At 38.4% G+C, this 24,132-nt stretch overlaps 1 protein-coding gene across 1 annotated transcript in view; it reads left to right on the top strand.

Annotated features, from left to right (window-relative positions):
* HSPA4 (heat shock protein family A (Hsp70) member 4) overlaps positions 1–24,132 on the top strand; it is a 55,096-nt gene that overhangs the window by 4,020 nt on the left and 26,944 nt on the right. The window contains exons 2-3 of the mRNA XM_007943749.2: positions 11,852–11,909; positions 18,349–18,489. Of these exons, the coding sequence (XP_007941940.1) occupies positions 11,852–11,909; positions 18,349–18,489 (199 nt within the window). The remainder of the gene's footprint in view (positions 1–11,851; positions 11,910–18,348; positions 18,490–24,132) is intronic.

The following is a 24,132-nucleotide window of genomic DNA, read 5'->3' on the forward strand; positions in this document are numbered from 1 at the left end:
CTTTTCCTTTTCTCCAACACAAAGGGTTAAATGATTAGTGAGGCTACTTTTTTTTTAGCTGCTGAGTGGCAAAGGGTTGTTTGAAACAGTGTTAACTTCCTATTTGATACTTTCTGTGTGGGTTCTAGTTACCTTTATCTTTCAAGGCTAGTCTTCCTAAAGAATTGAAAAGGTTAGAGCACTGTTAGGCATGTAGCCTCTTAGTCTTTTCCTGCCTAAACTGAAGATATTGTAGCTCTAATGGGGACACAGGAAAAGAATCCCAAATATTGGAAGGATCCTGCCTATTCTTTTAGAATCTTATCTTAAGCTCTTATTTTTTCTTCAAACAGCACTTTCTACAGTTTTACCATGAATTCCATTATTTGAAACTTGGTAAGTTATTTCAGGAAAAAATCTGCCAGATTGGAATTGAATTTGCCTCAGAGCCACTAGGTGACCATGTAATTGTGATAAAAAGAAAATTGTTTTAATACTTTAAATAATTTTTCTGTATTTCCTTGCTATTCCCAGCAATTTATAGGAAAACAATACATTCAAGTAATTTCTGAACTATAGTTTTTTTTTTTTTTTAAATCTTAGATTTCTGTGTTGGAATTTCAGACTAAGAAAATGAGAGCAGGAAGATTGATTTTATAGTGGCTGTGAAAGAATGAATTTGGATCTAAGAGAGGCACATACAGACTGTATGTAGATTTGTTTTAATCTGAGAGTAGATGTGAGCTACAGATTCTAAAGGGTTGGCTGTTGGGGAAATACCACATTTCAAATTGTTGGATATGCAGAATTTGGATTTATATCTTGAGGAACCTTGTCTTTACACCAATTTTAGATTCTTCGTGTTTAGCAAATGCTGAGTGCCGCCACTATGCCAGCCATTGTTCTAGGCACTGGAGATAACACTGGTGAGTAATTAAACAAAATCTGCCATCAAGATCATGGCAAGTGAAAAAAGCCAGACACTAAAGTAATAATCACTATGGTAAGGGCTAAGATGGAAAAGTACAAAATATCTTGAGAGTGTAACCAGACCTAAAAACTGCCATCAAGTTAGTTCTGACACATAGCAAACCTATAGGACAAGGTAGAATTGTCCCATGGAGGTTTTAAGGTTGTAAATCTTTATGGAAGTAAACTGCCTCATCTGTCTCCTACAGAGTGCCTGGTGGGTTTGAACTGCTGATCTTTTGGTTTGCGGCTGAATGCTTTAACCACTGTGTCACCAGAGCTCCTGAGAGTGTAACAGAACAAACCAAAAAAAACAAAACTCACTGCTGGCGAGTTGGTTCTGACTCATGGCAACCCCTCCTTGGGTTTCCGAGGGCAGTATTTTTATGGAAGTAGATTGCCCAGTCTTCCTTCCGAGGAGTGGCTGGTGGGTTTGAATCGCCAGCCTTCTGGTTAGTAGTCAGGTGCCTTAGACACTATGCCATCAGAGCTCCTGAGAATTTAAGGGGTACCTGATTTAAATTGGATGTGGAGTAGGGATGAAAGGTGTTATTTAAAAAGTGACATTTAAGCTGAGATTTGGAGGATGAGTAGGTGTTTACCATGGAGGTGGTATTGGATTTGAGGAAGAGCAGAAGGAACAGCAAGTGGGAAGACACACTTGGCAGTCTAAGAGGATCATAGCTACTCTTGAGCCACTTGAGAGACTGGTGGGAGATGAATCTGGAGAAGAATTAGGCAGGGTAGATCAGATTATGCAGGACCTAGTTAGGGGTTTTTATCTAGGTGCAATGGGAAGTGATCCAACTTATATTTTAGTAATAATGATTGTCTTTTGTGTGGAGATTAAGGAGCTCAGGTAGCACAGTGACTAAGGCCTCTATCAGACTGCTATCCAGAAGATTGACTGTTCAAACCCACCAGCCATTCTGCAGAAGCAAGATGGGGCAATCTACTTCTGTAAAGAATTACCACCTTGGAAACCCAGTGGGGGTCACTATTAGTTAGAAGTGACTGAATGGCAGTGGGTTTGGTTTTTGGTTTTTGTGGAGAATAAATTAGAGAAGGATAAGAGAAGAAGCAGGGGAGGTACTTGGATGGCTATTGAAATAATCCATGAGAGAGATGTTGTTCTCTACTAGTGTTGGTAGCATGGGAGATAGGGAAAAGTGTGTAGCTTAGAAGATAATTTTTTAAAATTATACATGTTCATGTTGACTTTTTTGGCTATAGACTTTGAAGTAAGATGAAAAACCAATTTTTGTATTTAGTTGGATGATTGGGGTAGAAAGGGTACAAACTTAAAGTTTTTTGCAATAAAAATGTTATTAGATTGCTAAATATTATAGGAGTTAATTGGGACATAATTTTCAAAATAATGATTTATGTGCTAGAAATGAGTTACTTATAGGAAAATAGTTCTCTGAATGAATTGTTGACATTAATTATCATTCTCATGGATTTGGTTCCTAATAAAACAGTATACAAAAGTATGTACACTTTATGGTTAACTGGCTGATAAACATCTGGTATTTTATTTTTACGTGGAGCCCATGGTGGTCCAGTGTTGGAATTTTTGCTTTTCATTCATGCAGATTGGATTCCTGGCCAGTGTACTTCATGTGCGGCTACCACCTGTCATCAGTAGAGGTTTGGGTGTTGCTCTGATGCTGAGCAGGTTTCAGCAGAGCTGCCATACTTAGGAAGTAAAGGCCTGGCAATCTACTTCTAAAAATTAGCCAGTAAACACTCTGGATCAAATAAAAAACTAACCCAAACTATAATGTTAGAGATCTACAGACTATTGTCCTGAGACACTCTTTAAACCTAGAACAGAGATCACCTAGAACTGAGATCACCTTTTAGCAAAATAGCAGAATAGCACACAAAATGAAAAGGATATTAGCCATAAGATTGGTCCCCTACTTAAAACCATCAGTATGAAACCAAAGGATCAACAATTACCCAAAAGCAAAGATGACATGATAAGGGGGTAGAGAAACTAGAGTTCTGCAGAGGAAACAACACAAAGAGAATGTTGACACTTGTGATAAATGTAACTAATGTCACTGAACAATTTGTGGAAATTATCAAAAGGTAACATAACTTGCTGTGCAAGGTTTCACCAAAAACTCACTAAAATACTATTTTTAAAAAAAACCAAACTACAATTGGGTTCCTTCTGTTTTGCATGCAGGATGTGGGGTTGGTGTTGATTAGAGTGCAGCTAACAACCACCACCACCATCTTATTTGTGCAAGAAAAACAAATGTCTGTGAAATAAATGTCTGTATAACATATTGTCTAACACTGAGTAGAGAGGCAGAAAATCTTTTGAATTCAAAGAAAAGGAAAGTTGATTTGTTAACTGAAGCTTCAAACTGCTTCTGCCATTGGCTTTCACTTGTCTTGAGTGCAGAGGTTATGAAAGTTGTGTACAAAGTTGGTAGAATGTATACTACAGGAAATTTATATTAGGCTCCAGATTGTGTTTCCTAGTTTTTAATTAATTTTTTTTTAACTGACTTAGCAAAATATTTGGTTAACAATAAAAACATCAGTCTGAAATAAAGTTTCTTTTTCCAGTTAACCACTGTTTGCTCTTTTTCCTTCTGTAGTTTTCTTTTGACTTCTACAGACACACATACAGGATTTGTCTGTGCGTTTGTGTTTAAACAAATAGATCTCACTGTGCTTTATAAGTTTTTATATTTTAGACATCTTTCAGAGTCAGTAAATATGAATCTACCATATTTGTAAATACATAATATTGTGATTGTGACACATTTTTTTCACTCAGGTTATTTCTAATTTTATGCTATTACAAACAGTGCTTCAGCTGTTTCAAATAAGTGTTTTATATTTGTATTTGCATGTTGATACTTTTGTTTTTGTTAGATGAATTTCAGAAGTAGTGGAATTGCTAACTCAAAGTGCGTGCGCGCACACACACACACACACACACATATGTTTAAAAGTTCACTATGTATTTCCAGAATACTTCCTAAAAATTTAATAATTATAATGTATACTAGGAACATAAATGATATCTTGATCCTCGTTGGTACTTAGGAGGCCTATAATGAGTTAGAAATATATGAAGTGCTTAGATTAGAATAATACTTGGCATTTAGCAAATATTACTATTACCATTTTATATATATTTTTGATTAATGCTGTAATGGATTATATTTTGGGTTAGTAAAATAAACTTTATAGACATTTGCTAATAGCTTTTATTTTAATGTATGAAGCTTATTGATTAAGAAATTGATGGGGGGAACACAATACCATTCTCTTCTTGAAAAAGGATGTCACTAGGACTTTAAGATTAGAAAAGAGGAGCCTTGAACTTGATTTGAATTAACTTTCTGTAATGTCAACCTAAATTTTGGAATAGAGGAAAAGTAATCTCTGTCAAGACCAAGTGTTGATACTTTATGTTTGTAGAAGCATTAACGTGGAATAGTGTGGAATATAGAGGAAGTGTAAAATAATGATTCCTGCTGTCTAGAGATGTAACAACTAGAGTTGGGAAAGAGTAACATAAAGTAACAGAAAATGCAATAGTACAGTTATGGACAAAGTTATATAATACAGATTTAAAATACCAAACTAATAGAAGTATATCAGTGGAGGCCAGAGTAAGAGGACAGGCAAGAATGGGACTTGAATAAATGAGGGAAGGGATTTGTACAGTCTGAATGAGGGTAGGATTGAATTTAACATGTTTAGTAGGCAGTATAAGTGTATGGATAGGATTTGGAGTCTGAGAGTCCTGATTTTGAAATCTGGACTCTAATATTTACTAGTTAGTTTCTGGACACATTAACTTCAGTCAGTTCTTTATTTGTAAAAGTGGATCAGTAATAGTACTTCTCTCAGAGTATTTGCGAAGAGCAAGTATAGAATGCCTGGCATATGAAGAAGGCTCAATAATGAAAGCTATGGGACAAGGGAGCTTAATTTGCTTGGATGAGAGACTTCCTGCCACAGAGATAAGATGTGGGCTGTTTGTGAATTTTGGAAGTTACTGATTTTCTGGTGAGTGCAAGATAGTACTGTTTCCTTTACTGATTTTTGTCAAGTTTGTTCTTTGTTAAAATCCTGAAGGAATAATTTAGTCACGGAAAACTTTTCAAAGCATTTATTGAGGAGAAGCAAACTGAATGGGGTATTTATTTTTAGCTGCTGCTGCTGCTGCTTTTTTTTTTTTTTTTTAAAAGGACTTACTGAGTTTAATTGAAGTTGCCAGGGCTGTTTGCCTAAATGCTAATAGTGACCATCTGGTGGTAGGGAGTTGTGGAAGTTACACAAAATCTTTATATTTTTTTTATTCTTTCCTGTCTTCTATTTTTCTATAATGAGTTTGTCCTAGAAAGTACTGAATTAAGTTCTAATGTTGGTCGTAATATTAAACTAGCTATGTGTGCTTAATCTCTGGGCTTTCCTTTCTTACTTAAATATAGAGTTTCTTTGTGTAAGCTTTTAGCTTTCAGTAGCCTTCAGTTTGTGTTGCTTCTCATTGTACCCTCATTCAGTTGCCCTTTTTTAATGGTAGTAGTAGGGTTGTTTTTTTTTAATCCTGCATATATAATTTTAAAGACAGCTTGGCTAGGTTTTAGGGGATAGTTTGAAATGTGAAACAACCTTCACAGCAGAATAGTTGGTGTATTTTCATATCAAACCCAGACCAGTGCTTCATTGGAATTATAAAATACCTAACATTTTATTATTTAATATATATAAGTCTCTGACATAACACCTTTAAAAGTAGATTATCATGTTTATCTTTTACAGCACTATGAAGTAGGTATTGTTATTGCCCCCATTTTAGAGATGAGCAAATTGAATATCAGGTCAAGCAACTTGGCAGGTCACACAGGATGGATACAGGCTGTCTGTGTGGTTTTAGAACCTGAGCTCTTCACTGTTACGTGTTCAAATCAACTATAAATTTGTTGTTGTTATGTTGTTATATGCCGTCGAGTCAGCCCAGACCCATAGCGACCCCTCCTTGGGTTTCCGAGGCAGTATCACTACGGAAGTAGATTGCCCAACTTTCCTTCCGAGGAGTAGCTGGTGGGTTTGAACCGCCAGCTTTCTGGTTAGCAGTCGAGTGCCTTAGGCACTATGCTACCAGAGCTTCTATAAAATTACATATATAAATTGATGGCAGAATGGAAATACTAAGGATTTCTTTCTCTAGTTAGCTAATTGTTTTAAAAAAGACAATATAAGAATTAAGTGGTGAAACATTTTTGATTTAAAATTTTTATTGTGATTTGGGTGAAAATTTACAGAATAAATCTGTTTCCATTCAACAGTATACATATACACATTTTGTTTCAAATCATTCAATGTATACACATTTTGTTTCAAATCATTGATTACAGTCCCCTGAGTGTAACGTCACTCCTCTCATGTCCTCCCTGTGTTTCTTTTTTCCACTCCTCCTCCTGTCCAAACCCTTTCTGCCTTCTGAACATTGTCCTTTGTCAAATGCTGCCATTTTGATCTCAAATTGTTTGTTCTAAGAAGTTGTGTACCTTCCTAGAGTCCACCTTGTTTGTTCACCCATCTGACTGAAAATTGAGCTGCAAGAGTGATTCATTTCCAGGTCTGAAGGGTGATGAAGGGCCATAGTTTTCAGGGGTTCCACTAGTGTTTATCAGCAGGTGGTGAAATATATATAAAACTTTCTCTTGTGATTTGGATGAAATTTTGCAGAGCAGATTCCTTTTCCATTTAACAGTTCTTACACATTTTGTTTAGTGACATTGATTATAACTTCCACAGTGTTAACTCTCATCCTACTTCCTCTCTGTAGTTATTACCTCTTCACTGTGTCCTTTAGTCCTTTGCATTCCTGCCATCTATTTCCCTGTGCAAATAACTGCTTTTCTGTTCTCCGAGGATTGATCATTCTAAGGAGTGTGTCTAGCTGGTGTAAATGTTCCCTGGTAGATTTTTCTAAGGAGTGTATCTCCCAGGTATAATTGTTCAGCTTGTTAGCCTGTCTGTTGTTTGGCTGAGAGTTAAGCCATGGGAGTGAATTCAGTTCCAGGCCAGAGAGGTGACTAGGGACTGTGGTCTTGGGGGTGGGGAGGATTATATGGATGAGATTTTTAAGTACATTAAAATCTGCAAAAGCTGGGACCTGTGTAATAGGAAACCTATTGGGGAAGGAGAATGCACATATTTTCTACTAAAATGAGTAATGTAAAGGTGGTAAGACTGCACCCTGTCAAAGGTGGAGAACTTGTGAGACCTAGAAAAACAATGCAGTCCCATTGTACTCTGGCTCTCACAGGTTGCACTGTATATATAAAAAAGGATAGACTTTACTCCAAAGAATTACACATTGAGAGTTAATTGCTTTATTTATTATGTGGTGAAAATTGAAGTTCCATCAGTGACATTTTAACATCAGTTAAAAATGTAGAAGTAGATTTTAAAAGTAAGAAGAAGTATATAGTGATTTCAAGGAGAATACTGTCTAGAACATTTCTAGAAAATTCTGCCATGATGGAAGTGTTCTGTATTTGTATTTTTATAGCACAGTAGCCACAAGACATCTTTGGCTTTTGAGCAGTTGAAATAAGGCCAGTGTTACTCAGGATCTGAGTGTTAAATTTTATTCAGTTTTAATTAATTTAAACTTAAATAGCCATATGTAGCTAGTGGCCACTGTTTTGGATAATGCAGGTTTTTGGCAAACTTGTGACCTCAAAGATTAGTAAGTTACACACTTCATATGGTGACATGGTTTATGCACATACAACGGAGAAAAGCTTTGTTAAACAATATCTATGTGTGTATATATATATACCTTTACATGTAATGCGTAGTGATGTTTTTATTTAAGTTGCCGTTTATGACCTTTACTTTCCGGTCTCCCCCTCCAGTTGATTTTAAACCCATTAATAGGTTGATGACAGTGAACAACAACAACATAGTTTATAAAATACAATTTTAGAGAGGGAAACAGTATGTTAGCAATCATAATTCAGTTTGTGGTTGTTACTAAGTAGAAATTAAACCAAATCCGATTAAACAAAGTAGGTGATATTTTTGGAGGAAAAGTGAGATTTGGAAGGACCAGGGCTTTCCACCTGGTGAAAGTGGCATGAGCAGAGACAGGAAGGAATGGGAAACTTTATTCATCTTGTGATGGGTCTCTAAGTGGGTGAGATTCAGCTGGAAAATGGGGTGAGTTTGGGATGGTGATAAGGAATCTAGTCTTACTGTTTGTTTTGTTTGGAAGGTAATTATAAACAAGACAGCTTCAGAGTTACTGAGGTTGAGTAAGGAATTCTGCAAAAGGACGTACAGAATGAGAAACATTTTTTATTTTTAGAGCTAGTAATTGTTCTTAGGAGATCAAAGTTTGAAAGAAGGCTGCAGGAAACAAAGGAATAAATAATGTTGCCTTTTAGTTAAGGTTGGGTTTGAGGTTTTGGTGGAATCTTACTGTCATCAAGTCTATTACTACTCATAATGACAGAGTAGAACTGCCTCACAGGGCTTCCAAGGCTGTAAATGTTTATGGAGGCAGACTGCTACATCTTTCTCTGACATAGCAACTGGTGGGTTTGTTCAAACCACCAACCTATAGGCTTAACGTCAGAGTGCTTTAACCACTGTGCCACCAGGGCTCCTCTTGGTACAATAAACTAGTAATTCAGATCTGATTCTTTTTAGAAAGCTATAGATTTGCCAATGTTTACAACACAGCAGAAGGCTTTTTTTTTGGAGTGGAGAGTGGGGTGGGAGTAGGTAAGATCACCTTCGAGAATTTTCTAAAGGGTGATATGGGCTGTGATAGGAGAGACAGTTTTTAGCTTAGCGCCTAAGGCACTTGACTGCTAACCAGAAGGCTGGTGGTTCAAACCCAGCAGCCACTCCTCGGAATGAAGATTGGGCAATCTACTTCCGTAGTGATACTGCCTCGGAAGCACAAGGAGGGGTTGCTATGAGTCACATCCGAATCGATGGCAGTGAGTTTTGGTTTTTAGAGATTTTATTTATTTTAATAATTGGTGGTATATTTGCAGAGAGGCTGAGTTTAACATTGTGCTTCTTGAGCCCCTCCTCCCCCCCCCACACACATACAAACACATGCTTTCTTTTCCCATAGAGTTTTGGATTTGGAGGAAGTTTGAGATCCTAGGTTAGGCCATGCACTTCTCACCAGTTAGTACAGAACACAGCTTTCTGCATCTACCCTGGGAGGTTGGCTCACGGGGTTCTACTTCACTGGTTGGAAGTAGTCACTGAGGCACAGAGATGCACAGGGTTTTGCCAGGGTATACAGGGCTAGTGATCTTAAAGAAAATTCTATTAATTTAATTGGTCATCTAATCAGGTTTGGACTAGTAAGACTTGACTTGCTGTTTTTACTCACTTTGCTAGATTGGAAGGATAGAAAAGGGTTAACGTAGTTGGATCAAGCTAGAGTATAAAGCATGGAGAAATGATCTAGAGTCCTGTGTCCATGGTTTTAGACTGCATGACTCTGGATACATTTACTTAATAGGTTTTTCTGCTCTGTTCCCTTACCTGTAAAACGGGGATGACACAGTGTATTGTGAGGAATAAAGGAGGTAGTAGAGGTAAGCAGCTTACTTAGTCATTATTATTATTATTATTATTATTATTTTCATAGAGGTTTTTTTTGTGTATGTGATTTGGGTGAAGATTTACAGAGCAAATTCACTTTCCATACAGCAGTTCACATACGCTTTGCCTCATGACATTGACCACACTTCACCATTGATGCAGCAGCTCCCCTCTCACTTTCTCCCCATAGTTACCTCTTCCCAGTGTCCATCTCTCCATGCACTCCTGTCCCCTGAGCTGTCTCACTGTGCATAAGCAGCCCTTCTTTCTCCCTTGATTGTTCTCTCCAAGGAGTGTATCTTCCTGAGGTAAATGTTCAACTCATATGCCCGTCTTTTGTTCGGCTGGAAACCACAGGTGTGTGTTCAATTCCAGACTTGAAGGGCACTTATTATTGAAGTAGGAGGATGAGAAGGCTTACTGGCATGAGGTGGAAATGTACTGTGGGAAAAGTTTGTCTTTTAGGAGTTTTGGAGTGGTACGGGTGCACTTGATTTAATTTGAGGTTGTGAGAAACTGGCTGATAGAACGTGAAGTGAGAAATACATGAAAGTAGAGTGAATGCAGGGCAAGGTTCCTGAGGGGTTTGCAGTGTAGTAAATTATATGGTATGATTTTTCTAGCCATAGTCTTTGTAACTCCCCCTTTGCTATGAGTAGCTGATTGTTATCCACCCGGTTTATTTTTGTTGAGAGCAGAAGGAAGCAATTTTTTGGGAAGTTCATTCTCTCAGGTATATAGAATTCTGGTGTTGGGATTGGTTGCTTTTGGCCACTCTGCCAGGCTCAAAAAGGAGCCCTCCTAGAGGCAGGAGGAGGGAGAGATGTACTTGTTGAGAGAGACACACTTGTTGAGAGAGAGAGAGATGAGAGAGAGATGTGCTGTTGAGAGAGACGCAGAAGACACTCACTGCTGAGAGACATGAGAGACGTACACTGCTGAGAGAGAGATGTACTACTGAGAGACACAGAGACTGCCAGCTGCTGAGTGACATGGTCTGCTGTGAGAGACTGAGCGAACTTAAACTGTAGTTTAACTGAACTTAAATTGTAGTCTGTTGCTTCCCTAATAAACTCCATAATCTGTGAGTGGTGTCTGTGAGTTCTGCGTGGCCACTTTAACGAAATGTTGAGCCCAGCAGAGAGGTAGCAAGTGCTGTGGGAGGGATGGTTGGTGTCAGAGTTGGCTGAAAGGGCTGGAGCAAGGCAGGGTGTCTGGCAAGAATAGGCCTTGGGCTGCTGATAGTGATTTTGTCCTCTTTGCAGGTTAAAGGAGGTTGGAAGGTGCTGCCTCCCTGCCCCTTTTGCAGATTAGAATGAAAAGGTCATAACATGGAGCCATGAAAGCGTCAGCTGCATTATAACTGACTTTTTACACTTAAGTGGTGTTATATCTTTAAGCAGATTGCAGTTTTGCCTCCTAAAAGAAGCAGCAAATAGATCTCACCAGTAGATGGTTTATGAATTAGTGACTTGGCGTTTGTTCAGAAGTTGGAATGAAGTTCCTTGTCAGAAATTAAGTCTTGGGAGGCTAGTTGTAGAAAAATTAGTTTTTACTTACATATGATAAGGCAAGGGATGTTTTCAGGTTTTATAGGCTATATTCTTGGTGAAGTTATGAACTGTTTTAAAAAACGAAAATATAATGGATGTATTGATATACTAAAAAACCAAACTCATTGCCATCCAATCAGTTCTGATTGAGAGCCACCTCCACTGGGTTTCCAAGGCTGTAAATCTGTACAAAAGCAGACTGCCTCATCTTCTGCAGAGCTGCTGGTGGGTTTAAATCACCAACCTTTTGATTACCACTATACTCCTCGGAAGGAAGGTTGGGCAATCCTACTTCCATAGCGATACTGCCTCGGAAACCCAAGGAGGGGTCGCTATGAGTCGGGGTCGACTCGACGGCACATAACAACAACAACATACCACCAGAGCACGTTATTGATACTAGGATACATTATTTTTTAATTGGTATTCTGAATTTGAGACTTGAAGAGTGATGAGATGGTGGAAACTGGCTAGTCCAGCTTTATATAATACACTTCTCTAGACAGGTGGTTGTCACATTACACTTCTGCTTCAGCATTGAAATACAGGACTTTTGTTATCCTGGGACACCACCCATTTCATGACAGTTTACCCAACAAAAAGATCAAAGTCATGTATTTTGTGCTGTTAAAATACATAGCTTTTTAGCTGAGACTCAAATCTTGCCTGTTTTGGTTTTGTGTGTAATATTGCAATAAGGTTTGACAAGTAATTGTTTTATTTTCTAGGGCTTGCATTTCTTTTGGTCCTAAGAATCGTTCAATTGGAGCAGCAGCTAAAAGCCAGGTAGAGTTTGTTTTTTTTTTAAATTATGGTAAAATACATTTTTAATAAACATTTCCCCTTTGAACCATTTTTGAGTATGTTCTTCAGAGACATTAATTACATTCACTGTATTGTGGAACCATCACCACTATCTGCTTTTCTCTTAAAATGACTTATTTCTCTGCTTTGTCCATGTATATTCAGCAGCCATTCTGTGCCCACTGTAAGCCCAGCACTATTAGACCCTAGATATATAGGTAACTTTCAGAGATCTGATCCCTGTTCTCATGTACTTAAGTTATTTAACTAAATGATTCTTTAAAATAGCCCTAACAGTATTGTCTGTTTAATGCAGACTGCTAGAATATATTTTGTCCATATCTTGTTTGAGCATTATTTGCTTGTTTTTTAATTTTTTAAATGCTCCTTAAAGTCACTGTCTCATTGGGCCTTTCATCTTCCTCGTATTTAGTCAGTGTTACTTCCAAATTTGATCTTGTTTAATTAAGTTTCTAAAAGTAAGAAAGCATACTTCTAGAAGCACATTAAATGCTTAGCTATTAATTTACTTTGTAAGCCAGGATCCTGAGTAACCAGAGCAGAAGAATCCCAAGAGTTAGCCTGAGTGTCTGAGGTCACTGTAAAACGAAGGAATTGTGTGTTTGACTTTTTTTTTCCTCCCCGTGTTTGACGTTTTTATCATGGTTTGATCTGGAGCAACATAAAGGGTGAATATCTGTCTCTGTTCTGAACTAGGCAGGATCTGAAAATACTTACTTGGGTATAATTTGTGAGTCTGAAATATGATGCTTGGCTCATTGTATTTTTTTTTTAAGTTAATTGGTTTTTTTAGTGTTTTAAAATAGCTCATTTTCAAACACTTAAGATACTTTAAGAGGATAGAAGATAGAAAGTACAGGGCTATTATGAAATGTCTTTCCTTCTAAAATTCCAATGAATTACTGTTTTTGTTATTTATTAAATGCATTTTATTGAAATATAATTTATGTACAGTGAAATACACAAAACTAAAGTGACATGAAGGAGCTCTGGTAGCATAGTGGCTAAAGCATTTGACTGCTAACCAGAAGGCTGGTGGTTCAAACCCACCAGTCACTCCTTGGAAGAAAGGTTGGGCAATCTACTTCTGTAGTGATACTGCTTTGGCAACCCAAGGAGGAGTCGCTATGAGTCAGGGCCGACTTGACAGCACATAACAACAACAACAAAGTGACATGGGTCAGTGCATTTTTTTTTGGCAATGTTCCCTCCCCTCCTCTCCCACCCCTGGCAACCAACAAAGAAGGTTTTCCTCCATATATAAACCTTTCCTTGACCCTCCACAAGAACAAACTAATACTATATTGTTCTTCTGTGATTGACTTAATGTCACTCAGCATAATGTCCTCCAAGTTCATCCATATTACGTGGTATTTTGCAGACTCTACATTATTCTTTAGTGCTGCATAGCATTCCATCATGTGTATGTACCATAGTTTGATCATCCACTCTTCTGCTATAAATCTTAGAGATAAGCCCCTTGCCAGATATGTAATTATCGGCAAATAAAAACTTGTTGCTGTCGTTTTTGTTATGTGCTTTTTCGTGGTGTTGATTTCTTTGTTCCATACAATTTTCTGTGCTGAGCTCGTTTTGTTTATGAATCGTGTTACTACTTCCTTCATTGCTGTAGTTTTAGTACTTGCTGAATATTTATGCTGGTCCTCTTTTTTGATGTAAAGGTGTATCATTTTCCTTTGAGGTTACCCTGTGATTTATAGTTTTCTTCCCAAGTTTAGAACAGTCCATTCTATCTTGTAGTTGTCTTGACTTCCCTACCATCTAGAAGTTCTGTAACAACACAGTTTTTTTCCCTCTTTGGTTTGTGGTTGTCCTCATTTGTCAATTGGTGTCTCTGGTTCCCTGTTTACAATCTTGTAGGCTTATTTAGTTTGGATAGTTACATAGCTGGGTTGGTTTCTGGGTTATATCATCATGTGGGTTAATGGTCAGTTGTTGTTGGCTATTGTTGCTTCTCTGTCCAAAGGACTCCTTTAGCATCTCTTGTGAGGTTGGTCTGGTTTTAACAAATTGCCTTAATTTCTGCTTATCTGGAAATACTCTAATTTCACCATCATACTTGAGGAACAGTTTTGCTGGGTACATAATTCTTGGTTGGAAATTTTTCTTTTTCAGGGTTTTATATATACCATCCCATTGTCTTCTCACCTGCATGGTTTCTTTTTTTTTTTCTTTTTCTTTTTAATTGTTGTTTGGGTGAAAATTTACAGAGCAAATTCACTTTCCATACAGCAGTTCACATATACTTTGCCTCATGACATTTACCACACTTTACCACAATGTAACAGCTCCCCTCCCACTTCTTCTTCATAGTTACCTTTTCCCTGTGTCCATTCCTCCATGCACTCCTGCCCCCTGAGCTGTCTCCCTGTGCATAAGCAGCCCTTCTTTCTCCCATGATTGTTCTCTCCAAGGAGTGTATCTACCTGAGGTAAGTGTTCAACTCATATGCCTGTCTTTTGTTTGGCTGGAAGCCACAGGTGTGGATTCAATTCCAGACCTGAAGGGCAGCTAGGGACCATAGTCTCAGTGGTTCCACAGCTCTGTTGAACCAGCAAACCTGGTCTCCCCCTTTTTTTTCCTCCAAATGATTATGAGTTTTGTTCCACACTGTTCTCCCTCTCTATCCAGGATCTCCTACATAGATCCCCTTCCAAGTGATTGACACTGGTAGCTGGGTACCATCTAGTTCTTCTGGTCTCGCAGTCATATAGGCTGCAGATAGGATGGTGTACCAGTTGCTCGGACTAATTGTTTTCATGAATTTTTAGTTTTCTTCATTCTTCTTTGCTCTAGACGAGGAGAGACCCATCGTTTCATCGTTTCATCGTTTCATCTAGATGGCAGCTTGCAAGCTTTTAAGATCCCAGTTGCTACTTGCCAAAGTAGGAGATGGAACAATGTTTTGTATAGTACGTTAGGTCAATTGAGCTTGATGTCCCCTGCGACTCTGGTCCCGAGCTCACAGGTTCAACTACTCAGTCCCTCTGGGTAGCTGGCTGTGACCAAGAAGTGACTACAGCCTTGCCCCTTGTCAGCTCTACTATACACCTAGAAATTCAGATCATACAAATAAACTTAGGACCGTTGTCTGCCAACCCCGTACATGGTGTTGGGTACACTCCCCGCTTCATAGACATACCTACTAGTTCAGCCTGTCCACCCATCTATTCACCGTATACCCATGTTTGCCTTCACTAACAAACGCCTGCATGGTTTCTGTTGTTGAGAAATCCAAGCTTAGTCATATTGGTTGTTCCTTGTAGGTAACTTTTCGTTTTTCCCATGCTGTTCTCATGATTCTCTCTGTCTTTGGTTTTGGTGAGTTTGATGATGATATGTCTGGGTGATTTTCTTTTGGGGTCTATCCTGTTTGGGGTTTGTTGGACTTCCTGAATGGATATATTCTCATCTTTCATCATGCCAGGAAAATTCTCTTCCAACAAATCTTGGACAATTTTCTCTGGTTTTATTTGTCTCTTCCTGTCCTGGAATTCTGATTACACATAGGTTATTCCTTTTGGTGGTATCTCACATGAACCTTAGGCTTTCTTCATTTTGTTTTGCTCTTTTTTGTGTTTGATCCCTTTCCAAAGAAGTATTCAGGTATTTGCCTTCAATCTCCCTAATTCTGTCTTCCATCAATTCAGTTCTGCTCCTTTGCCCATTCAATGTCTTACCTACTTCTGAAAATTTAATATTAATCTTGTGGATTTCTGTGTGTAGATTTTGTATCATTTCTAATTTTTCATTTATTTTGTCACTTTGTTCTCGGAAGGGAGATGGGGCAATCTACTTCCTTAGTGATACTGCTTCAGAAATCCAAGGGGTGGGGTCGCTATGAGTCGGTCCGACTTGAAGGCACATAACAACAGCAACAGCAGCATTGTCTTTCAAAATTGTTTTAGGGTTTTCTTTGTGTTTTCCTTGATCTGTCTCTCAATTTGTTGAAGGTACCTAAACATAATTGTTTTGAATTCCTTATCAGGGAGTTCCAATATAGTATCTTCCTCAGGGATGTGTTTTGGGTCTGTATCCTGGTCCCCTGTTTCTCCTGTTTTATCTTGTATCTTTGTGTGGACTGTGATGCTCTGTTGTCTCCGAGGCCTTCTGATGTTTTTTGTTTATATTTGGTGATTTTATGTTGAAGTGACTTTCCCAAAAAACAAACAATTTTTGTTTTCTTTGTATGTTGTCTATGCAAGCAGGGTACTGTGCTCCTCTATTTGCTAGCTGACAGCACTTATGCACTCATCACCTGTCTCCTTTCCTGCTGTCAGCCTCTTGTATATCCCTGCCTATCTTGGCAAACAGAGCCTATTCCTAGGTCCTTGGAATCTGAATGAGAATGCTATCAGTTTAAAATCCAAAATGGTTCTCACTTGTAAAGATTCAAAATGGCTGCGCCCTCGGTCACTTTAAATATCCAAAATGGCTGCCATGTGTAAACAGTCAAAATGGCTGCACCCTCCAGATGGTGGAAGGTCAACAGCTCAGGTTGTATCCCTCCTTGCTGTTTCCCTACCTAGTCACAGGCCACCAGTGCAGTCGTCCCTGCAGCCCTTGGTGACCAGGGCTGATCTTTAGGTCAATTCTCAGGTCCCAACACCACTTGGAAGTATTCCAGCTGTTGGTCTCGTCAGAGTAGCTGACAGTCTGTAGCTCCAACTGTCTTCTGTACTCAATGTTTTCATTCAGGTTTTTCCACTAGTTGGTGCCTAATCCACTTCTGCATAGTTCTTTCAAAGCTCAGGGCTCCAGGCTTGTCTTCTGTATCTCTGTCAATTGTTTTTTCTTTTCTTTGTTGAAAAGGGTCTGTGTTCTTGTCTACCTATTCTTCCATCTTACCAGAAGTCCGCCTGAATTCTTACTGTTTTTAAACCAGCTTTTATTTTACTATATTTGCTGCTTAGTGGTAGGTTGACAGTTAATTGTGCTGCTGAGTTTCTACTTGATAGCTTACTGAAGCAGGACCTGATTTTGGAGGCCTTGTATTACTTTACTCATGTTCTTTCAGTGTGTGCCTTTTGATATAGGTGAGGCAGAGGAGCTCTGTAGTGTCGCCTGTTAGGGGCCTGTTAATGCTGGCTTCTGCTTTGGGAAGAGGCACATCTGTTCTTCTTAAGAACAAATTTATTTTTGAGTTATTCTGAATGTTTTTGCCCATAATCCCTCCATTATTTATACTGATTTATTCTAGAGAAATGAGAAAATGCAGGTATAAAAGTGTTAGGAATTTGAAAGCCACCCATAATACCATTTTCCAAAATCACTGTTTATGTCTTAATGTATATTCTTTTGTACTCTAAGTATATAATTTTTTTTTTTTTTTTTTTCCCTCCTAAGGAAGTAAGATCATACCATATGGACACATGTCTTCCTATCTCCTTGTATAATCTTACCCACTATATGGTATATCGGGAGCTCTGGTAGCATAATGGCTAAGACACTTGACTGCTAACCAGAAGGCTGGCAGTTCAAACCCACCAGCCACTCCTTGGAAGGAAGATGGGGCAATCTACTTCCATAGTGATACTGCCTCGGAAACCCAAGGAGGGGTCACTATGAGTCAGGTCCGACTCGATGGCACATAACAAGAACAACAACATATATCATAATTTATAGTATTACTGTATCATGATTTATTTAACCATTCTTCTGTTAATGATCTTCTAGTTGTTTTCAGTCTTCTGCAGTACTCTGTCAATGTCCTTTTGCATTAATCTTCGTGTACTTTGTTGTTGTTATGTGTCCTTGAGTTGGACCCGACTTATAGCGACCCCTCCTTGGGTTTCTGAGGCAGTATCGCTACGGAAGTAGATTGCCCAATCTTCCTTTCGAGGAATGGCTGATGGGTTTGAACCGCCAGCCTTGTGGTTAGCAGTCAAATGCCTTAGGCACTACGCTACCAGAGCTCCTTTGTATGCTTAGTGTGATCTTTTTTTCCCTTTATGATAAATTTCTATAACTAGAATTTCTGAATGGATACATATTGCTTAATTGGCTTCTGGCAAGTTTGAACCCAGTTTCTAAGTATGGCTAACTTTTAAAGGGTAATAGTTCCTTTATGTAAATGTTTATTAGAACTTTAGGAATAGAAGCACTTTTATAAGTGTAATGGCCTGAATTCATGGAGAACTAGGAAGAGTTATCTGGGCTGTGGTTCTGGTCTTGTTGCCATATGACCATGTACAAGTCCCTCACAGCTCATTTCACGTGCTAGCAGGTTCACCCAGAAAAGTTGAGATTCTAAAGAAAACAGAAACTTAAAGCAAACTTTAATGAAGTTAAAATGATGCTAATTTAAGCTGAGGCTTTTTTTTTTTTTTAATTTAGTAGCACTTTGTCTTTCTGCTCTGACTGGTGTTCTTTCTCTTAGATAATTTCTAATGCAAAGAACACTGTCCAAGGGTTTAAAAGATTTCATGGCCGAGCATTCTCAGATCCATTTGTGGAAGCAGAAAAACCTAATCTTGCATATGATATTGTTCAGTTGCCCACTGGATTAACAGGTATAAAGGTAAGGTTTTCATGTAACATCTTAAAATGTAATACTTAATCGCTATAAACAGTTTCCTTATCTTTAAAGTAGAGAAAATAAGATCTGCCCTGCAGAACAGTCACGAATAGGAAATAAAATAATTTACATGTCTTATAAAATAATGCATACAATAACCATTCCCTAAATGGTAACCATTATTTTTATTTACTCTAATTTTCTTGAAGCCAAGGAAAAGCATGATAACAGGAAGAAAGAAAAAAAAAAAGAACTACTTTATAAGTTCAATTTATATCCATACCATTCTGATTTCAATTTGTAATGAAAATACTTACAAATGTTTAGGAAAAGTTACTTTTGCTAGTAAAGATCATTTGACATTTTGAGTTTGTCTTTTGGCTGAGAACCATAGGTGTCTGAGTGAGGTCACTGTAAAATTAAGAAATTGCCTGTGGACACTGTTAATACAGGTTGGAGAATTAGGTAGTGATAGTTAACACTGCCAGTGTTGTTTGTCTTGTTCATTGGTGCAGTGGTCTTTCTAGTGTGATTTTAGGAAATGATTTCTGGAAGAGCAAGCGAAGGAATCAACACCTTCAAGTCACTAGTTAGATCTATGGTTGTGCTTGTAATAAGAGGGCTTAGGTGGGAAAGAGATGTTCTTTTGGGGAAAAAATGAGTGTGGTCTTTGAGGTATTAAGCTTTAATATCTCTGGAACATCCAAAGGATTGTCTTTGTGAAACATGAAGTGAGCTGATCACACAAAAGAGGCAAGAGACTGGTGGATGAGTAGGATGGGCTTGCATTTAGAGGTGGTAAGAAGAATCCAGGAAAGTGGATGAGGTTTTCAGACAGATGAGTTCAGAGAGAGGAGATTTGGTGTTTGAGACATCCCAGTCAGAGGAATAAGAAATCAGGTACAGGATCAAAAGCTAAGAGATGATAAGAAATTATGCCAGTTTATTTGAATTCAGAAGTAAAAAATTCTGATAACTGAAGAAAGTTAACTGAGTTTGCTTAGGATATATGTGGAAGTAATCTCAAAAGATGGCTTTGAGGGCTGTTTTTCTTTGGGGAGTGGCTCTCCCTTAAGGCCGGGGCGTGAGGTAGGTGGGTGTGGGGCTCAGGGGTTGCTTTTCATTTGGGGACAGCTCTATTTTAAGGCTGGGGCCCGAGGGAGGCAGGCAAAGAGGAATTAGAAAAAACTAAGGGAGATTAATTTGTCTGTCAATTTGTCCTGTGGTGGCTTATGTGTTGCTATGAGGCTGGAAGCTATTCCACCAGTGTAGCAAAATGCCAGCAGGGTTACCCATGGTAGACAGGTTTCAGTGGAGCTTCCAGGCTGGGACAAACTAGGAAGAAGGAAGAGGCCATTCACTTTTCAAACAATTGGCAGTGAAAACCTTATGAATAGCTGTGAAACATTGTTTGTTTCTGGAAACATTACTGGACAACTTTATGAATATCCCTGAAACATTGTCCAATATAGTGTCAGAATGATGATGAGCCCATCAGGTGGAAGGCACTCAAAATTTGACTGGAGAAGAACTGCCTCCTCTGAGTGGAGACAACCTTAATGATAAGGATAGAATAAAGCTTTTGGGCCCTCCATTGCCTGATGTGGCACACGTCAAAATTAGTAGAAATGGATGCAAACATCCATTAAAAAGTGGAACGTGGACTGTACGAAATATGAATCAAAGAAAGCTGGAAGTTGTCTGAATGAAATGGAACACATGAAGATCAATATCCTAGGTATTAGTGAGCTGAAATGGATTGGTTTTGGCCATTTTGAATCAGACAACCATATGATCTACTGTGTCGGGAATGACAGATTAAAGAGGAATGGTGTGGCATTCATCGTCACAAAGAGTGTTTCAAGATCTGTCCTGAAGTACAACACTGTCAGTAAGAGATAATATCCATACCCCTACAAGAAAGACCAGTTAATACTACTATTACTCAAATCTATGCACCAACCACCAAAGGCAGAGATGAGGAAATTGAAGATTTCTGTCAACTTCTGCAGTCTGAAATAGACTGAACATGCTATCAGGATGTGTTGATTATCACTGGTGACTGGAATGCAAAAGTTGGAAACAAAGAGTTACCAGTAGTTGGAAAATAATAGCCTTGGTGGTAGATATAATGGTGGAGATCGCATGATAGAATTTTGCAAGAGACCAATGACTTACTTACTCATTGCAAATATCTTTTTCAACAACATAAGTGATGGCTATATATGTGGATTTCACCAGATGGAATGTGCAGGAATCAGATTGACTACATCTGTGGTAAGAGGTGATGGAGAAGTTCAGTATTTTTGGCTAAAACAAGGCCAGGAACTGATTGTGGAGCAGACTATCAGTGTTCATATGCAAGTTCAAATTGAAGTTGAAGACAGTTAAGAAAAGTCCATGAGAACCAAAATAGGACCTTGATAATATCCCTCCTGAATTTAGAGACCCTTTAAAGAATAGATTTGATGCATTGGACACCAGTGACCAAAAACCAGAGGAATTGTGGGACAATATGAAGAACATCATCCATGAAGAAAGCAAGAGGTCATTAAAAAAATAAGAAGTGAAGAAAAGACCAAAATGGATGTTAGAAGAGACTCTGAAACTTGCCCTTCAGTGGTGAATAGCTAAAGCAAATGGAAGAAATGACATGATAAAAAGCTGAGCAGAAGATTTCAAAGAGCAGCTCGAGAAGACATAGCCAGTTACTATAATGAAATGTGCAAAGACCAGGCGTTAGAAAACCAAAAGGGAAGAGCATGCTTGGAATTTCTCAAGCTGAAAGAACTGAGGAGAATATTTAAGCCTCAAGTTGCTGTATTGAAAGATTCTATGGGCAAAGTATTGACTGATGCAGGAAGCATCAAAAGAAGATGGAAGGAATATACAGAGTCACTGTACCAAAAAGAATTGGTTGATTTTCATCCATTTCAGGAGATGGCATATGATCAAGAACCAGTGGTACTGAAGGAAGAAGTTGAAGCTACACTGTGAGAGAAGTGGTGAAAAGCAAGGCTGCAGGAATTGATGGAATACCTTTTGAGATGTTTCAACAAGCGAATGCCTTGCTACTCGGCTATGCCAAGAGATTTGGAAGACGGCTACCTGGCCAACTGACTGGAAGACATCTATGTTTGTCCCCATTCCAAAGAAAGGTGATCCCAGAGAATGTGGAAATTATTGAACAATATCATTAATATAACATGGAAGTAAAATCTTACTGATGATAACTCAAAATGATTGCAGCAATATATTGACAGAGAACTTCCAGAAATCCAAGCTGGATTCAGAAGAGGATGCGGAATGAGGGATATCATTGCTGATGTCAGATGAATCTTGGCTGAAAGTAAAGAGTATCAGAAGGATGTTTACTAATTTTTTGACTTTGCCAAAGCATTCAATTGTGTGGATCATGACAAATGGTGGATAATTTTGAGAAGAATGGGAATTCCAGAACACTTGATTGTACTCATGAGGAAACTGTACATAGATCAGAAGGGTGTCATTTGAACAGAACAGGGAGGTACTGCGTGGTTCAAAATCAAGAAGGGAATACATCAAGGTTGTATCCTTTCACCATACTTAATTTATTTGCTGAGCAAATAATCTGAGAAGCTGGACTATATGAAGCAGAATGCAGCATTAGGATTGGAGGAAGACTCATTAACAACCTGTGATACACAGATTACACAACTTTGCTTGCTGAAATTGAGAATGACTTGAAGCATTTACTGATGAAGATTAAGAACTACAGTCTGTACAGTGGACTCAATATAAAGAAAACACAAATTCTCAAAAGTGGTCCAATGAACAGTTTCATGATAAATAGAGAAAAGATTGAAGTTGTCAAGGACCTCATATTACTTGGTTCTACAGTCAACACCAATGGAAGCAGCAGGCAAGACATCAGACACTATTGCATTGGGCAGGTCTGCTACAAAAGACCTTTTTCAAGTGATGAAGAGCAAAGATGTCTCCTTGAAGACTAAGGTGCACCTAACCCAAGCCATGGTATTTTCAGTCACCTCTTTATGCATGTGAGGGCTGGGCAATGAATCAGGAAGACCGAAGAAGAGTTGATGCTTTTGAGTTGTGGTGTTGGAGAAGAGTGCTAAGAGTACCATGGTCTGCTAAAAGGACTGACAGATTTGTCCTGTAAGAAGTATAGCTGGAATGCTCCTTTGAAGCAAGAATGGCCAGACTTTGTCTCACCTACTTTGGTTATGTCAGAAGGAACCATCCCTGGAGAAGGATATCATGCTTGGTAAAGTGGAGGGTCAACGAAGAAGGGGAAGACCTTCAATGAGATGGATAGACATAGTGGCTGCAATGATGGGCTCAGGTATAGCAAGGATCTTGAGGCTGACATAGGACCAGGTGTTGTTTCGTTCTGCTGTGCATAGGGTCATTATGAATCAGAGATGACTTGACAGCACCTAACAGAACAACAAGAGCAACAACAAATCTCAGAATAGTTGGAATGGAATAATAAGGGATGATGCCAGAGTGCAGGGGAGTGATAAAGGAAAAAGGTGAGGAAGTGGGGGATACTTATTTTTAAGAAAAGTAGGATATTCATTGCTAGATTTAGTCATAGCATCAAAATCCCAAAGAGAAAGACAGTAGGGAGGTTATTTGGAAAAATTGGGTCCTAGTTACAGGAGCTCTGGTGTCGTAGTGGATAAGAAATTTGACTGCTAACCAGAACTAAGTGGTTCAAACCCACTAACTGCACCATGGAAGGAAGATGGGACAATCTACTTCCATAAAGATTTACAGCCTTGGAAACCCAGTGGGGGTTTCTGTGAGTTGGAATCAATTAGATGGCAGTAAGTTTGGTTTGGTTTAAGAGTGAAGGAGTTTAAGAATTAAATAACAGAAAAGAATGTAGCTTAGAAATAGTGTCACTGAGAGTGATGTTTACCCATTTTTATTACATCATAAAATGAGAAGCTCTTCAGTTCTAAACCAGGATAGATTATGTTTCGGCTTGGGAGTTAAGAGAAGATGGCATTCACTCAAGCTGAGCTGGGGCAGCAGCTAAAGCAAGAGAGTAACATTTCTGGTTTACATTGGAACTGGAGTTGCAAGGGCAAATGGGATGGAGTTTATTCTAGGCAATGTTTCAATGTTTTAAATTTCATTTCTTGTCAGAGTTGTAGACTTTTATCCAAAAGGGACTTTATACCAAAGCTTTGTTTATCATTTATTATTTAGTTCAGCTTTTTACTAGGTCCTTTTCCATAGCTTGTAGCTGTGGCCTTGAACAAATCAGACAAAAACCATGCCTTCATGTTGGATTGGATTCTAATTGTTGTGGTGAATAATAAACAAAATACAGTAAACCAAGTAAAACACATAGTACGTAATATGGTAAAATAACTACCACCAGTCTCCTTTATGGAGGGGTAGTGTGGGTTATGGTGTGCTATATCTATTTGCTTTAACACAGGTAATTGGCTCAGGTTTTGTTGATGGTCACAACATATTTACGTTGTGGTCCTCTATCTCCAAGTATCGTGTTGGATGTGCATGTTAAAAAACTGAAAGTGACATTCACGTTATTTTTGCTTCCAAACTACCTTCCTTTGGTATTCTCTTGAGATAATGTTTCGTTGATGTGAGACATTGTTCATTTTAGGT

The sequence above is a fragment of the Orycteropus afer genome, unplaced genomic scaffold (assembly GCF_000298275.1).
Source record: "Orycteropus afer afer isolate SDZICR_OR568_19922 unplaced genomic scaffold, OryAfe1.0 scaffold00112, whole genome shotgun sequence".
NCBI classification, from domain to species: Eukaryota; Metazoa; Chordata; class Mammalia; order Tubulidentata; family Orycteropodidae; genus Orycteropus; species Orycteropus afer.